Source organism: Gallus gallus, chromosome 4, assembly GCF_016699485.2.
Source record: "Gallus gallus isolate bGalGal1 chromosome 4, bGalGal1.mat.broiler.GRCg7b, whole genome shotgun sequence".
NCBI classification, from domain to species: domain Eukaryota; kingdom Metazoa; phylum Chordata; class Aves; order Galliformes; family Phasianidae; genus Gallus; species Gallus gallus.
Window position 1 is genome coordinate 1085253 of NC_052535.1, and position 17674 is coordinate 1102926.

Genomic DNA, 17674 nt, shown 5'->3' on the forward strand with positions numbered 1-17674 from the left:
AGGGGGCAGCACGGCGCCGCCCGTAGGTGCCACCTGCGTGGGCCGGGCTGCGCACCGCGGTGCGTGTCACGGCTGGGCGCGGGGCTCCGCCTTCCCCGTCGTCAAAAGGGAGCATCGACAGAAAGCAGCGCGGTCTTCAAGCACGGGCATCATCATGCCAACTTCACAGCTCTACTCCAGAGCCATTCCCGACCTTCTGAAGCTGCTTTGTCTTCTATGCGCGCACGGCCACTCAGGGCAGTGAGAATGGGGCTGTGTGTCACCACGGGCTCCGTCATCAACACCGATGCTTGGACGTGAGATGGGGAATCCCGAAGTGATGCCTGTGAGCCATTGCTCCCTGCACTCCTTGTTGCTCTCCACCGAGTAGGGGGCCCGTGGCAGTTCCAGGCCCTCTGCGTACCAGCGATGCTCAGAGCAGCACGCCCTGCTGCTGGGATGAGCCCTTCCTTGGTTCCTTTTCATCTCCTCTTGGTTTTTGTGGGGGATCAAACAGGTACCTTGTGCTGAGCGATGGGTTCTGTGACTGGGAAGTTGGTGTGATGCCTCCTCAGAGGACCAATGGAACTCTTGTAGCTGGAGCTGAAGAAATTATTAATGATTGTAATTTCCCACAACTATTGCCTGGAGGACTCCTTTGTTCTCTTCTTTGTCTAAAACTTGTGTGAAGTAAGAGCTCACAATTTATTCTGCATTAGCAGCCCCTTTGTCATAGCAGAGCAGGCGCTGCCTGGACGGGCTGTAGGTGGATCCGTGTGAGATGCTCTGATCCAGATGGGGCTTTGCTCTGCTTTTCCTTCCTGGGCTCTCCTTTGCTTTAGCTCATCACCCAGGCACTGCACGTGGCACACAGCATCCCGTTTGATTTCGGTAACTGAGGGATGTCTCCATCACATCGGTGTTCTCACTGAAGGCCTTTAATTCAGCTTTACCTGAACTAACTCTGTTTTCTTGGGCCTGAAGGAGTCTTCCCTTCTGCAGCACAGCTCCAACCAGGGAAGGTCAGCCTCCTGTTGTGATCCTCAGCAAGCTGCTGTTCCTTGCTATGTAGGCTTTGGCACGCTGAGAAGCTCACTCCTGGTGAGGGTGATGGAGAGCCTTCAGCTGGTGAAGGTGAGAGCTCAGATTGAGGTTCTGGAGGTGAACTTGGTGGTGTTGGAGGAACGGTGGCTGTGCCATGCCTGGGATGCCACGCGTGCCTCTGGGTACCCAATGCTCGGTGCTGGGTGACCCATCCCTCACACTGCCCTGGGGCAGCATCCTGCAGGGAGAAGTGTGCAGGAGGTGATCTTCCCTTTGAGGGGGGGAAGGTGATGTGCTAACAAGGATCACGGGGCCTCTCTGACCTGCTAAATCTAAAGGATGTCAAATCGCATCAAAACCATCTTCAGTGTGAACAGCCAAACAGGGCCTGAACAGAGTAACAGGAGTTGCTGTATGCCAACACTGCGTATGGGAGAGGTGTCTTTGTGTCATGCCAGGGACATCACCCACTTACACCCCGCCTCCTCTGCCCCCAGTGCTCTACTTCATGTATCAGTATGAAGTGATGCTCCCATCCCAGGGGCATCTCTCCTTGCAAAACACATTGGTGCTCCATCCTCCCTGCTCCTGCCTCTCTCCATGGGGAGGCTGCAGGTAGACCCGCCACGAGCAGGGAGGAGCGCTCTGCTGCCACCCCCCTCCCCTGACATGTTGGCATCCATCAGCCTGTCAGCATTCGGCTTTTCTTTCCTCCTGGGGGGAACGGCTGCTGTTCCTTATGTGGAACAAGCCTGGTGGCAGCGCCAGACCCAGGAGCTGTGCTTGGGGTGAGCCCACGTGCAGAGCTGTTACTGCGTTGGCACTGGCCGTGGTGCAGCCGGGAAGCCAACGAGAACCTCTTTATAGAAACCCTAGGGTTTTTTTAAATTTTTTTTTCATAAAAGCCCTTCTAATTTGTACCAAAGAGGCCGGAGTGCCCCCCTGGGACTGGTAAAAGTAATAATAGCCTAAGTGGTAGAAGACTGTGAATTTGAAACAGAAGGTTATGGGACTTGAAAGTATTACAAAAACGTCAACATTGTATATCAATAACCGTAATTTAGATATACAGAGGAGATAGCAAAGACTTAAACAAAGAGCTGTCAAGTTTTACCTCTTCAGATCTCCTTGAAGCGAAGCAGATGTCTTCATCCAACTGATCCCGAGCTGCCGGCCTCTGCGTCCAAAAGCATTTCATTTAAAATCACAAATGAATTACTCATTACAAAAATTACATGGTTTGCTCTTTTTTTCAATCGTTTGGTTTTATTCCGAGATGAAACACACATGTTTGTGTTGGCTGCTCCGGCACAGCGCTCCCCAACGCTGGGAACAGGGAGCTGCGGCCGGAGGCGGAGACGAATGGCTCTCATTACAGCGCTATCTGTTGGCTGCTCGAAACGTGCCTCGGTAATGAGCGGCTTAATTGTGAGCGCTGCGTGCCGTAACGAACGGCCGCCGCCTCCTTCCAAATCCCCCACCAGCCGCCCAAGTGTCCCTCATCAAACCCTGATCCAAAGCGGAGTCTGAAGAGGAAATTGCTGCTTTAGGGCCGTGTTACCACGGGATATTACGTCTGAGCCCTGTGATCTTTCTCCTCGCATAAATCTGTGGCTGTTGGGACACCTCTAAGAACAAGCGTTCCGGCTTTCCGTCCCTGGGTGATTGCTGTCACACGTTGCGGGTCCTGAGGCTGCAAATCGCCGTGCCTGGGCTCAGCCAGGAGCCTCTGCCCTCGGGGGGTCCCTCAGCCCGGGGCCCGGAGTGTGACCACAGGGTGAGCAGAAGGCAGCTCTGTGTGTGCGCCCTATGGCTGGGACAGCAATAGCTGGGATTGGCCCTCTGCAAAGGCCATGCTTTGGGTCATCACGCTGAGATGTCTCAGAGCCGGAGTTATCCCAGCTCCCAGCGGCTCCTTGGGCAGTGCTGTGCCTGAGGTCAGCTGCTTTGCTGAGGTTCATCTCATCTCATCCAGAAGTAAGGCTGCAGCACCGTGCTCGGTGCACAGAGGCCCCCAGGCTGTGACCTTGCTTCCAGCCTTCAGCTGTGGGGTGGTGCACCAGGACGTGTCCTGGAAGCGCCCTGGGAACCCTTCACCCTGTGGTGTTCGTGTGTGCTTCAGCCCTTCTGTGCCTTTGGAGGCCACACTGTGTGGGGAATAACTTAATGGGGATCGTTCCTCCAAAGAGGTAACCTGTGCCGTGTGTTAACAGAGACAGACATCAAATGACCAAAACCATTTGCAGAGGAAAGCACGGTGTGAGCCCAGCCTGACTGCCGTGTGCGGGGAGATCCTGCTTGGAGGGAGCTGCTCTGCTTTGCAGGGGTAAAGGTGCACCTGGGGGCCTCCGTCCCAGAGGCTGAGAGGTGGCTTCCCTGCAACCAGAACAGAGCTGTGGCAGTGGCAGAGGAGGGAGCGCCCATCCATCCCTCAGCCCTTCATCTGGGCACAGAGCTGCGTGCTGAGCTGCCCTCACATGGGCTGCTGGGGGCTGAGCAAGGAGCAGAGCAGGCTGTGGGCTCCTCAAAGCGTGCCTTGCACACAGCGCAGACCTACACCCCTCCAGGCAAAGATCCTATCGCCTCCATTCCCAAAACTGGATCCCAACGCCGGCCCTCGAGGCCGATACTCACCAGCATCCCGCGGTCGGGAGCCCAGGGCTGGGGGTGAGCAGCAGGCGTTGTATAACACAGAGTGGAATATCACTGCTGCAGCCAGGATGAGTAAGAGAACAGCTGACGTTGGTCACCGGCTGCAGTTCCGTGCGGCCGAGGGAGGGGGAGGCTGAGAGACGGCTGCACAGTTGAAAAAGTAAAGACAATGAGTCTATAAAAGTTGAAGAACTGAATAGATTCCGAACATTTGCTTTTCATTATCACCAAATAACATATAAGTAAACATACGACAGAAACGAGAGCAACGTCCCAGTCGCCCTGTCCAGAAGGAGCCGTGTTTAGGCTGAACGGAGCGTCCTGCAGCCAAACCTCCTCCCCGTGTGCTTTGAGATGGGAGTGCGGCTCCGGCCGGGCTCTCATCCTAATGCAAAGCCAGGTGTGTGGGAAGGGAAGGAGAGCTCTGCTGGGAGACCTTGGAAGGCAGGAGGGTGAGGGGAAGGGTGTGGAAATAAGCACCACCAGTCCATGCACTGGTTTGCTTTTTGGCTCAAGCAGACCTGACTCTTTTGTTGTTGTTGTTATCTGCATGTCGATATTTGCATGTTGATAATTACTTGTGCAGCTTAGAAACGCTGTGCGTAAAGAATAGTCGTTCTTGCTTTTCCTTTCCCCACATCTCACGGTGCAAAATGAGCCCTTAAGTGACACTCAGCACGTGGCACAGCAGACGGCTCAGGCTGGAATTGCAGCAGGTGCTGCACCATCACCATCACTGCGCTCTGCTCCGCTCTGCCGTGCACATCCCACCCATGGCAGCCCCAGGGCTCCGCTTTGCACTGCTCTGCAGTGACCACCAGCCCGGCGGGGGGGACTGGAGGCTTGAGGAAAGGAGTGGGCAGCTCTGCAGCTGCAGAGGTAAATGGCAGAATTCGGTGGAAAGAAGGAATGAATCCCCACGGCCGCTCTCCCCATGCAGATGCGCTGCTCAGACCCTGCAGATGGGCACGGCCTCTGTCACAGCACAATCAGAGCCCGCAGTGACGGGGAGTACAGCCTTAAATAAAGCAGCTAACACGAGAAACATCAGCCCTGACAAATCGCTGTGGCTGCAGCAACGGATGGAGGCTTTCAGGAAGTCAGGATGCTTTGTCCTACGGGCTTACGGACACATCTGAGGACACCTCCCTGCACGCTGTGATCTCAGGATCCAGGAGGCTGCGTTCTATTAAGGCTGCTCACATCACTGTGTGAGCAGAGGAGATGGCTTTCCTGCAGTTTAGTGGAGTTTTCCTCAAAGGAAAGTCATGAATTCCAAAGCTTTTAGGTCACGCATGTTAAAATCCACTCTGCTGCCGCAGCAGATACAACAGCTGGTGCCAAAACGTAAATGGGAAATGGGCTCAAAACTTACTTGCAGCGTGCCTCGAAGAGATTCACTTAATCTCCCAAATATGCAAAGCGCTGGCGCTGCCCCTCTGGTGCCCCTGTTGTGCTGAGGGCTTTGCCAAAGAAAGGAGACCCGAAGCGATGATCTGCTGCAGGTTCCTCCTCCCGGCTGTTGTCTGAGCTCTGCTGGGACGCAGCAGCTCTGGTATGGCAGTGCTGGGAGCAATGGCACATTGGGAGCCAGGAGGGGAAGCCCGCGGGGTGAGAGAGATGGGCTCCGTGTCCCTCCCTCCTCAGCCCCCCGCCGTCCCCTGGGGTACACGGACTGCAAGGAACAGCGCCCTTATTTCTGGGATGTCCCCTTTTCCCCCGGATTCCTCCCTGTTGTTCAAAGGGAAACAAAGCAGGGGCAGCTGGGCCCGATCGATTCCAGCAGATAGAGAGGCGAAATCCAGGCGGGGGGACCTCCTCCTTGTGCAGTAAGGCTGCTTTCTGATTAAGGACTGCTCCCTGCAGCGGTCAATGCGTGAGGGCCCCTCTCGGCTCTGGGGTGGCACATTCACTACGTCGGCGGATGGGATTTCTCATTAACGGGTGGGATTTGGGAGGAAGAGCTCCTTGGTGCTTCATTCAGAGGATTTGGTGTCGCAGGGAGAGCCCAATGGAGACAGCCAACTCAGCTCTTCTGGATGGCTCGTGGATGGATGGAGACCCATCAGCAGGCCCTAAGAACACGGGTACAAAATGTGTAGGGAATCACTTCACCTCTAAAATTCATCCTAAAAGGAGCTTGAATTAGCCTTGAAAACAGAGCCAGGCGATGCCAGCCTGAGGAAGTCAATGTTTGTAAATAATTTGGGTCTCCATCTTGAAAAACAGGACCAGCCCTGGGTGTGCAAATAATTACAGATGTCCCCAAAATAATTGCAGTGCTGTGTACTAAGAGGGTCCGTCGGCTTTTATTTGCTTTTTGCTCTGGAGCTGTCAGGGTTGGTGCTGGTTAATGCTTCCAGTTTTTCTATACAAATATTAGGGAAACATTGCTCTCTTAAATGGAAACAGAGACTCTCATATAATTCCATGACCATGACACAGAACTTAAAGGCAAAATAATAATAATAATAATCCCTATTGCAGAAAAATAAGTCTAGGAAGGAGTACAAAGAGGTCATCTAGTTCATCCTGCTCCCCACAGGCAGCACAAACTGTGTTCCTTATGGCCCCAGCCTATGAAATACGGAGTGCTGGAGACCCCCCGTGCTCCCCATGTCCATCCCAGTGCTTGCAAGGCATTCTCAGAGCCTCATGTCCCCCTGCCCTGCTCTGTGGGGGGCAGCCTCCTGCTGCTGCTGCACTGGGGGTCCCACAGCTCCCCCCTACCCCCCCCCCCTCCAGTGCCACAGGGACTCAGGGTTGTCCCATTCGGTGTCACAGCGGATTTCTGCTGGCACTCCGTTTTGCTTTGGGCCCCTCTCTGATTTGCTAAGACCACTGCTAATGCTTCATCCCACCAATTCCCAGACACCCCCCAAGGACTCGGACAAAACACTGCCATTGGCAGAAGTGCTCACGGTGCCATTTCCCAACTCTGCTCTCTTTTCAGGTTGAGTATTGGGAGAAATTTCTTCTCCCAAGGAGCAGTGGTGCATTGGCACAGCTGCCCACGGAGAGGTGGGGTCACCGCCGCAGAGGTGTCCCAGAACCATGGGGATGTGGCCCAGAGGGCCGTGCTTACTTCCTTTCTCCTTATCTCACCTGTTGCTGATGTTAGCAGTTCCCCGAAACGCCAATTTTCAAAAAATTCCATTTCTTGTTAGAATCGCCCCAAACCTTCTGTCTGCTTCAGCTCCTCGCCCACAGGGCCCCTCCACCTGCTGTCCCTGCCCAGTCACACTCAGCGGCACCTCCAAGCCTCCGCTTGCCCTTTGCTGTTGGTGACACCTCTGTCCCCCATCCCTTCCCTGCTGCTCCTTCCACTGCCCGCTGCCACAGCCCCACTCCCTGCAGCTGTGTCCCCACACCCCTGTGCTATTCTTCTCCATCAGGAAGGGCGCTGATTTATACTTTCTGTGCGTGTTCCTCATTGTCTCCGAGATGACCGAGCTGATCTCATGCTATTCTTTCTATCTTGCTTCTGCCTTGGGATGTTCTGCAGATGTGCCCCTGTGCTAATCCCTGCGAGCAGCTGGCAGATCCCCCAGCCCTGCGTTCCCAGGCACATCGACCCTCCCCCTCCCCCCGAGCCCCCTGCTCAGGTTTGCTTTCTCAAAGCCTTCCCTCCCAAACCCCACACCTCTGCCTCATCTACTTTTGCTGTCAGTGCCCAAGAGGCATTTGCATAATGGCCCCGGTTATACACTTCTGGTTAGCTCTGAATTGCTGCTTGGTAATCCTTGTAGGACCCTTCCAAATGAACTGCTCTGTTCTATTCCATCCCACTCTATTCTGTTCCATTATTTAATATTCCAATCCATTCTACACTATACCATTTCATTCCACTACTCCCTTCCCTTCCATTTCTTCCCTCTTCTCCCTTCCCTTTTTCCTTTCCCTCTTCCTTTCTCGCTTCCCATTTCCCTTCTCTTCCCTTTTCTCTTACTATTTTCCCTTTCCCTTTTCCTTCCCTTTCCCTTTCCAATTTCCCTTCCACATCTCCTTACATCTCCTTCCTTTTTCCCCTTACCATTTCTCCTCCCTTTCTCATTCCCTTCCCTCTCCCTTTCCTTTTCCCTTTCCCCTTTTCTTTTCCTTTTTTTCCCTTTCCCTATCCCATTTCCCTTCCCTATCCCATTTCCCTTTTCCCCTTCTCTTCCCTACCTTTTTCCCTTCCCCATTTCCCTATCCCCTTTCCATTTCCTTTCCCTATTTCCCTTTCCCCTTCCCTTCCATTTTCCCCTTTCCCCATTTCCCTTCCCATTCTCCTTTCCCCTTCCCTCCCCGCTCCCCCCTCGGCCCACATCTCCCACCCCCCTCCCCGCCCCCCCGCCCATTCCCCGCCCCCTCCCCGCTCGGTGCCGCCCGCAGTCCCCGCCCCGCTCCGTTCCCCGCCCCCTGGCGTGGCGGTGGGGCGGCCCCGGCCGCTCTGCCCCCGGCGCCCCGTCGCTCCCCGGCTGAGCATGGAGCAGTAGCGGAGCCGCCGCCGCTCCGTCCCGCGGCCATGGGTGCGGAGCACAGGGGGGAGGCGGCCCGCGGCGGCTGCTCCTGTGCCGGCGCCGGGAGCTGGCGCCTGTTCCTCGGCTTCTTCGCCCTCTCGCTGGCTCTGCACGTCCTCACCCTCGGCTGCTACCTGGAGCTGCGCTCCGAGCTCCGCCGCGACCGCGGCCCTCAACCCGCGGCCCCGCCGAGACGCGACGGAACGGCGGCGGCCGCCGCTCCCGGAGCTCCGCCCGCCGTCCGCCCGCAGCGCCCCGCGGAGAGCGGCGAACGGCGGCAGCAGGTGGGTGCGGGCCGGGCAGCGCCGCGGGGCGGGGGGAGCCCGGAGCGCCTCGCCCGGAGCGCCTCTCCCGGAGCTCGCGCCGTCCCCGGGCTTCGTCGCCGGTCGCCCCGCGTTCTGCTAGGCCGTCCGCGGGGCCCCGCGGCGGGCGGGGACGCACCGCGCTGCGCTACACCTGCTGCGGGCGGCGCGGCCCGGCGCTGCGGACGGAGGCACCGCGGGTGCTGCCCGCTCCGCGCTGCGCTCTGCGCTCGGAATCGGCGCTGCGGCGCACGCGAGGGGAGCCCCGCACCGCCCGTCTGCTGCGCCCGCGGCGGTTGCGGGGTTCGCTTTTCCCCCCGGCGTGGTTTGCCGGTGGGGGATCTCCCCGCCCCGTTGTCCCGCTGGCGCCCGAAGGGCCTTTCTGAGCCTGCGGGATGCGCGAGAGGTTGGGGGGGGGCTGCGGGTGCCGAGGGCCGTCAGTGCGGGGGAACCGCACGGGAACAGCTGGGAAAAACCCGTGGGTTTGGAGTCTCGTCCTCCTGCACGGCCTCTGGATGCTGCTCCCGGCGCTGTTTGGGTTCTGCGGCTTCTGATCACGAAGCGTAAGCAGAAATTGGACTGGGGGAAGCCGGATTATCCGGGCATCCCCCTGCCCTGCGTGTTTAAACGGTGTCAGAGTGAAGGGAAGGAGCAGCTCGGTGTTGTGGTTGAGTTTGGGATTGCCCTGTGGCTGCACATGGCCGGAGCTCCGTCTGTGTGTTGTCACGTGAAATGTGCTCGGGCTGCAGAGCGCCGGGTCACGGAATAGCACGGCGCACAGCTGAGGCGTGCGTAAGTTGCAGCCTGAGATACTCTGTCTCTGAATTCGTGCTGAGACCTAAACGCTGCTCTGCATAACTGCCGTGTGCCAGAGATGGGTCTGGGGGTCGGTCCTCGGGCTGCCGTGTGTCTGGTCGGGGCTTTTTGGCCGTCCTGCAGCGGTTGGTTGCAAGAGAAAGTTCCCTGCTCCCATGAGCAGCAGGCTTGGCACGATGGGCAGGGAGCTGCTGGCACCGCACCGCGCTCTGACAGCATGCAGCTCGTCTCATCTGGAGCATTTCGCTGCTCTTTCTCACTGCCTTCACTGAAAAAAAAAAAACAACAAAAAAAAACCCACCCAACCCTCAATGCTGCAGCGTTTCATTAATACATCCATTTCCGGATGGCCGCAGTGAAACAAGGTGTTTGCAAACAGCCTGCCCTAAGGAGTTAATGACAGCGTACAGCTCCTCCATGTGCTCCCGGCAGCTCCCGGCCCTGCAGCCTCCCTGCGCGCAGATGTGGCCCGAGGCAGCAGCTCTCGGCACTCGGCACAGCTCGGGGCTGTGGCGGTGACACTGCAGGGCTGCAGCCTGGGACCCCCCCTCGGTCTCTGTGCTGTATCAGAGTGGTGACAGAGGCTATGGGAAGCCCTTCCCCTCGCTGACCCCTTTGTTGTCTTTTCTCCCCGCTGACCCACGGAGGAGGAGGGCGGCCACGATGGTCAGCGCTGGGATTTTGGCAGGAGCTGCGCTGGGCTCTGTGCCAGCCATGACCTCATGACAGGAGCGAGATTTGGCAGCCCGATAGCGCTCTGCTTCCCTATCTTACAGGGTATTCAAATATGTAACTAATTTAGGATACAAGGGCAATTTTTCATGGCAGAGGTTGAGGCATTGTGCTTCACATCTTTGTCCCAGAAGCTGCGGGGCGTTGCGTCAGCAGTTTGGCCTCTGGGTTAAAAGTTTGTTAACGCCGCGTTAATTGGCTGCGTTTGGGCGGTTGGTGGTGCTGGGGAGCACCGCGTGGGGCGGATGCAGCCCTGGCAGTGCTCTCCTTAGCACTGGGCACTCCCCTGGGTGCTGGCGCTGTGGCACAGGGTGGGCAGCGGGGATTGAAGCAGTTTGTGCCTAACCCAGACTGTGCTCTGTTGTCAGAAAGTTACTGCTGTGCTGTTAGAGTATTGCAGTGGCCTCCCAGCACGGAGCATCCAACACGATGTTCTGACTGCGGGATGGCACATGTGGGCTGCAATGGGGAGGGTGCAGCGTGGTGGGGCAGGAAGGCTGGAGGTCCTCTGATGGAGATGAGCATCCTCATCTGGGCTCAGCAGGTGGGAGGGCTACCTTAATGGAGGGAAACACCTACTGTGAGCATTGCTCCTAGCAGGCAGCAGGCCCCAGCCCATTCCTTGTTAGGGACTCGACTGAGGCTTTATATTTGCTCCAGTGCTCAGTGCACCCCTGAGTTGGTGCTGTGCCTCCCAGCACCTCGCAGTGGCTGAGAATGGGAGTCAGGGGGTGCAGCACTGTCTCTGTGCGCTGCCCGCCTGCAATCTGCTGCTCTCAGTAACGTCATCAGTTTGGGGCAAGCAGTGCTGTGCTGCTGCTGGTGGTTGAAGATCAGCACACCAGGCGAGGCGTGGGCAGTGTGTGGCCAGGATGGTGCCCGTGAGCAGTGTGTGCTGCTGTAAGCACAGGGTGCACGCAGGGTTGAGTTCAGCACACAACTCGAGCATATTTGGGCCCCCCCTTACTGATTGCAGAGCCACAGGGCCTATGAGTGCCCTCAAAGTAAGAGCCTGTACACAGAAGGGTTTATTCCTCAAGCAGTTGGTTGGCTGCAGCTGATGACCCAACTGCCATTAAACTGCCTATGAAGCATCCCCCAAAAGCAAAAAAGCTCCTTCTCTGATGCACCCCAACCCCCCGTCCCCACAGTGTGATGGGTGCACAGAGAGCTGAGCCATGGCCATGGGACGTGTCCTGCTGGGGGTATCTCCACGGTGCCATCCCTCATGCTGTGCTTTGTCATCCAAACAGGGGCTCCGCTGTGCAGTGCTCAGCATTGCTGAGGCTGTGTTGGTCTTTGGGGCCGTGTGCCTGGGGGGCTCATAAAGAGATATCAAATAGGAAACATATTTGTGCTCCTAAGCCTAGGGATATTCTGTGCAAAGTCTGGCGCCGATCCATGCGCTCCATTTCTTTAAAGAGCAGATAGTGCACAGCATTGGGGGAGGGCTGCGGGAGGGCAGGAATAACCCAATTCATCTGTAGGGATCAGCAGTGCTGCTTTGGTTCCATCTCAAGTGGGGTGGTAGGAACAATTTCTTCTCAGAAAGAGCGGTGAACAGCACGGCTGCACAGGGAGCAGCGGGGTCACCATCCCGGGGGTGTCCCAGAACTGTGGGGATGTGGCACTGAGGGATGTGAGGATGGGCACGGTGGGGTGGGCTGGGGATCTGAGAGGGCTTTTGCAGTGCCCTGATCTCCCCCTGCTCCTGATGGGTTGCGCAGAGGGCTGTGCTTTAGGTGGGTTGCTCATTGGCCCTTGCACCAGGGGTGCAGAAAGCGTGTGAGCATGGGAGGGGTCACAGTGCCAAGTGCTCCATCAGTCCGATGGGATTTTAACCTCTTAATGTGTTTTTTTTTCTTACTGCATGGTACTATAAATCATTTCTGCTCCTCCATACGCATGTAGTATCTTGTAGTGCTAATTAAGCTGCACGCCATCCTAATTTTGCTCTCATACTAATCCCATATATTTTTCTTGACTCGAAGCCAAACCCGGAGAAGTTCAGAGCATGCAAAGCTCCCAATCCTGCCTTATTATATGTTAATGACTTGGTGTTTTAATGTCTTTCAACACTCTAAGAGGATGTTATTTCTGGAGGTTTCTGGCTGCAGAAGGTGACCTGCGTGTGAGTGCAAAGCAGTGAGTGGGCTCTGTGCAGTGCATCAGTGCTGAGTGCGTCTCAGCACCGGGATCTGTCGGAGCTCATTGTGCACAAATACAAATTGCAGCGGGGTTTGGATGCAATTTTAAAATAGTTAACTGTCTTTATAGGTCAGGAAAATAAATCTCCTGCCTAGACTTTACATGCTGCAGTTGTAAGTGCTCTCTTGTTAAACTCTTGGGGAAACGAACTGTTTTTGTGTGCTGATGGTGCTGATGCCAGTTGGGCCCGAGCGCTACTATAACAAATAATTACTAGCAGATGTGTGCATATTAAAATGAGCTCTTTCCATAAGGCCAAATAAAATTCTGTTGTAAGTGCAAAGTACTAAATATGCAAGATTGTATTGATGAAATGCCAGTGCTCTAATGCATTCCAAATGGCAAGTGCCCGCATCCCCGGCTCAGGCTGCACCTCGACTGCAGCTCCTCCTTCTGGGGTTGCTCTGCACTTCCTCAGCAACGGCTCGTGCCATGGGAGGAGTGGAGCAGCACCTGGAAGTGATGTGTGGGTCTGCAAGGGATGTGGCCCTGTGCGGTGCCTCCTGTCTTTGTGTACCAGGGGGTTCTGTGCAAAGCCAGGTTCTGTGCCCCTCATGCCTTCTGCTTGGGCAGAAGAGCTCAGTGTGAGGAGCTCACCTGTGCAGGAGGCATGATGCTGCATAGCTTTGCAGCAGTGGGCATTGCGCAGAGCAGTGTTGTGTTGCATGCCCTCGCAGCAGTGTATGTTGCATTGTGTGGCATGTCTTTGATGGTGCATGGCTTTGCCTTGGCGTTGCATGGCTTTGCAGCAGGGTGTGCTGAATGGCGTTGCATGGCATTGCCATGAGGTGACATTCTGTTGCATGGCTTTGCAGCAGGGTGCGTTGCACGGTGTCAATGGCTTTGCAGTGGTGTTGCATGGCTTTGCAACAACAGGCATTGCTTGGTGTGATGTCACCACAGGCATTGCATTGCGTGGCATTGTGGGCACTGCAGGGTGCTGATGGCTTTGTGGGGTGCAGCGGTGCCTTGCATGGCTTTGCTGTGGTGGGCACTGCATGCTGTGATGTGTGTGGCTCTGCAGCAGTGTGGCCTTGCAGCACTTTGGTGCTTAGCAGCGGCCAGTACCAGGTGCTCTGTGGTATGGGAAGGGTGCAGAAGACGTGGCCCTGATTTGGGTTAAATCCAGGCAATTATGATGATAGACCGAGCCACAGAAGTGATAGCAAATGTCAGCTTGCAAGTTCCCTTTGCTGTTCCTACCCCCTTCCCAATAGGCACACTGTGCCAGTAGCTCCCAAAGCCTCAGCCCATCAGTCAAACAGCATTAAATACCACATGTGCCCCGGGCAATGGGTGCTGGTCCCCATCCATGCCTGCTGCAGCCTTTGTTCAGCGTCCATTCATCCCAGCCCTGCCATTCATTCACCTCTGTGCCTTAAATCTCTCCGGAGGCACATAACAAGGGATGGAGACAGTGGGATTGTTGCTTAAGCCGTGGCTCAAAGTCAAACACACCTCCAGAGATCGGGGAAAGGCCCAGTGGGGCATCCCTGCCTGCTCAGCCCCTGATTTTGGGCTATGGTGCTGGGGAGGGGGATCACATAAAGGAAGCCCTGGTAGTGCCAGGGCTGAGCTCAGGGCTGTTAACCCAACACAGGGTGCTGCTGGTGGGTCCCTCCCAGCTCAGGGTGTTCTGTGCTTCTGACCCAGGGAACAGTTGTGGAGCAGTTTACTTCCACCTCATGCATCAGCTTTGGGGTTTCCTCAGTTTCCCGTGGGACAGGAGAACAGGGTAAATCCTTTACAGCTGATTCCTTGAGCTAATGCTGCTCTACCTCGCTGTGACACTGAGATGAATACACAGTTGACATTTATAAAGATATTTCTTTTACTGCTGATTTAGGATTCTGGCTGTCAGTGCATTTGACCCACTGCCTCCTTCCACCTGGACAGGAGGATTTGGGAACCTGGGGTTACCAGAGTTAGGAAGGGTTGTTTCTGTCTGGAAAGCCTTAACTCTCCTTCCTTCCCACAAAGGCAGAAGAATGAGACTAGAATGTGAATTGCAGGTTTGCCATTGGTGTGGTGTGTGGAGGCAGCACGGTGGAAACACACAGGGAAAATAGTTTCTAAGTGCAGCTGTTAGTGCCTTTTTAGTGGTAATGAACTCAATTCATCCAGTGCTGCCTCTGAGCAATGGCTGTGGAGGGGACATCAGGACTGCATGCTCCGCTGCCCTGGCAGTTGGGCTGGAGGTGTGGAGGAGCCTTTCTCATCTGCAGGCAACAGATGAAGCATAGAGGTGTCTGTCCTCATCTGTCAGTGAGTGCTGTATCTCCTTATCAGTACCACGTGTGGCAGAAATGCTCAGTCACAGCCTGGAGCAGTGATGGAGCACCTGGTGGGAAGGCAAGGCAACCCAGGGGAGCTCAGGTGCATGCAATGCAGCTGAGTGATGGAAGGGATGGAGCCAGGATCCACCCCTTCCCAGCCTTCATTTAAGGGTTGGCAGTGGATGTAAGGGTATCTGCTGGAGATCCCTGCCTACCTGAGCCCTTCCAAAGGTAAGTGTTTTTTCTTCCTTCGTTTCTGTGTCCATTTAGGCTTGTTCTCATTTGCTGCAGCCTAGGATTGTGCCACCCTGCTATAACTGCTGTACTTTCCATTACATTATAGCATTACACTCCGTCATGGCTGGTTGGTCATCTTTGGGTCACAAACCTATGATGTTATGTTCTGAGTCTGCATTGCTTGCAGCTCTGTTCTTCCATGGCTGCGCTGTCTCTGCTGCTGCTGGAAGTTGTGCACAGATCCCTGCAGTGGGACCGGTCCCAGCAGCAGCATGTGTGGCTGATGGTGACTTCCTTGTGACCCAGCAGAGCACACAGGCAGCCATGGGGCCATTTCTCTGTGTTTTCAGTAGCATTTGTTTCCTACACCCTGAGTGCTGACTCAGTCTTTATGAGGGAAAATGGCTGTGTTCAGTAATGAAATGAAAGGTGGGCTGGTTGGGTGCAAAGGAGCTCATTCAGACCAAAGCAGGAGAATTAACTCTCAGGTGCTGTGTAAGGAAAGGCAACATCTGAACACAGGAACTGCAGGGAAGCCAGCCATAGAAACGAGTGCTGCATGGCATGACAGTGCTGCCCAATGCTGCAAGTGGGTGACAGCTGTACTCAGCTGCAGCTGGAAGGGAGGGTGCAGCGGGGCAGGAGCTGGTTGTGGCACACGCTGCATTTCAGGGCCCCTGGGTGCTCCTGGAGCCACTAGGAGTCAGCGCGGGCGTGCAGGGAAGCTCTGCAGTGTTGCAGCAGTCTGTCATTGTTAAGGGTGCTGCTTAAGTCTGAGCCCGTTCTTGCAGACAGATTGCATCATGTTGTAGTGACTGCTGCGATATCTCAATTGAGAAAAGAAGGAAAAGCAAAGGCAAATAAGCGGAGACAAACAAAAATATAAAAATATAAAAAAATCCCCCAAACCAAAATGAAATCTGAACCAAACTCCCCATGCTGGTAGCCAGGGGGCTTTGCAGTGACGCTGCCGGTGGTACCAGCTTTATGATAGTCTGATTACAGCGTGCTTAAGGTATATGGACAATGGCTCTTGCAGATAAAAGCACTTAGGAGGCATTGAAAGACGGTGCCCTGTGAAGCCTTCAGCAGTTGGGCAGTGAGGGCCTCGGGGACTCAGCACCAGTCCTGCTCATCCATGCTTGGCTTTAGGTCTGGTGGGACAGCAGGCAGTGGGAAGCACCAACCCTCCTGCTGCCAGCAGCACTACTGGGCGGTGCTGTGTGGGCTCCTGGTGAGCTCAGGGCACGTCTGGGTGCCAGGTTTGAGAGGTATGGAGCAGCTCTGCCCCGTCCCTTACCCATCAGCATCTGCACCAGCACCAAGGCTGACGCTGAGCTGTGCAGGGTGCTCCAAGATCGGGTGCCTCGTGCACTAAGGCTGGCTGCTCAGCATCCTGGCGCAGGCTGCCAGATGCCCCCGGGTCAGGTGCCCATCACAGGGTGCCGCGCTCTGCTCCCTCAGCCTCACGCTATCTCCAAATGCCGCAGCTGCTGTCAGAGTCACGTAGCAGGGAGCAGCAGCCCGTGAGCGGCTCTGAAGCCGAAAGCAGCACGCCTGTAATAAAAGCAGGCTCCAACTTCAAACAAATGTGTACTGCACAGCCGTTGTTAGCACTCTGATGTGCGGCTGCGGAGCTTGGACAATTTATAGGCACTGCATCAAGAGCCTTAGTCAGATCCAGATGTGCTGCCTTCACGCTTGCCGGTATGGAGCGGTGGGATGAGATCTCGGAAGTTGAGGTCTTCAAGTGTTAAATACAAAGCGTTGCTCCTGCGGGCTGGGCTCTGCTGATCACAGTGTCTGGCGCACACTTCTCACAACAGGCTGGATTTGCCAAGGAGAATTAGGCTGGATACAGCAAAGAGCTGTCAGCTCCTTCCTGCCAGTCTGCCCTTCAGAAGGCGGTGTGGTGGTGCCTGAGGTGCTCGCTTTGATAGTGGTGGCTGCTGGGGGTGCTCACGGAAGGTGTGTGGTCGCTCAGCTCTCAGCCCAGCGTGGCTGCACCGCCTCCCATTGACTCCTCTGAGCCGGGGGCTCAATGGTTAAACGTCCCTGCTCTTGGTCTGCAAGAGCAACAACGGGTATCTCCTGCTGGATCCGTCTGCTCCATCAAACCTGGCAAACAGCACAGATTGTTTTGCCGTGAACAGAAATCACGCCCCGGGGCTACGACTGAAAGGAGAGGTTGACATACTTACCTAGCAATCTTGTTATCATTAGCTGTGCTTTCTCCAAAACCCCAAATCCCAAGAACAGCAGCAGCAGAAAACGTTGCAGGTTTTGTGAGCAGATGCCTGGAGATAACAAATTGCTTTGCTCTTTGTTTGACTCCTTGGCACTTAGTTGTTAATTAAAATGAGGCCAAGTGTGCTTAGATGGTTCATATGGAGGGGAAAAAAAAGCCAAGCTTGCTTGTGGAATGAAGCAGAACTGCCTTTGTGAGAAATGGGGGCACCATCCCATGCAAAGTCAGCGTTAATCTTTCAGACTATGAAGCAGCAGCACTAATTCTGACCCAGCTGTTCCCCTTTTCAACATAATCTTTTGTGATCGAGAGCTCTGCTGGTGTTGAAGTTGGTCCAAAGTACACCCAGGATGCTGAGGTAGCACTGCTGTGTGCAGCACCACGTGTTTCTATGAATGGACTTGGAGGATTATTGTACAAAGAGGAGCCCAAGAAGCGTGGTTCTCCAGCTGTGATTATAGGCACAAGTGCTTTGCAGTGGAAGATGTTACCTTAGGGTTGCATATGTGCCTTTCTTCTAGCTGGGGTGCAAATGATGCTGTTAGCATTCAGTGTTTGGATATGACATCTTCACCAGAAGTACACGTTGCATTCCCCAGACTCAGTTGGAGTTATTGCTGTACTTCAGGGAAGGCACAGTGAGGAAGAGCAGAGTGCAGAGGTGTAGCAGATTCATGG

At 55.3% G+C, this 17674-nt stretch overlaps 1 protein-coding gene across 3 annotated transcripts in view; it reads left to right on the forward strand.

Moving 5' to 3' along the window:
* The first annotated feature begins 8123 nt into the window (after positions 1-8123).
* Positions 8124-17674, forward strand: part of EDA (ectodysplasin A) — a 57473-nt gene continuing 47922 nt past the window's right edge. For all 3 annotated transcript variants that reach the window (XM_015278334.4, XM_015278335.4, XM_015278336.4), the window contains exon 1: positions 8124-8461. In XM_015278334.4, the coding sequence (XP_015133820.2) occupies positions 8183-8461 (279 nt within the window). In that variant the 5' untranslated portion in view covers positions 8124-8182. The remainder of the gene's footprint in view (positions 8462-17674) is intronic.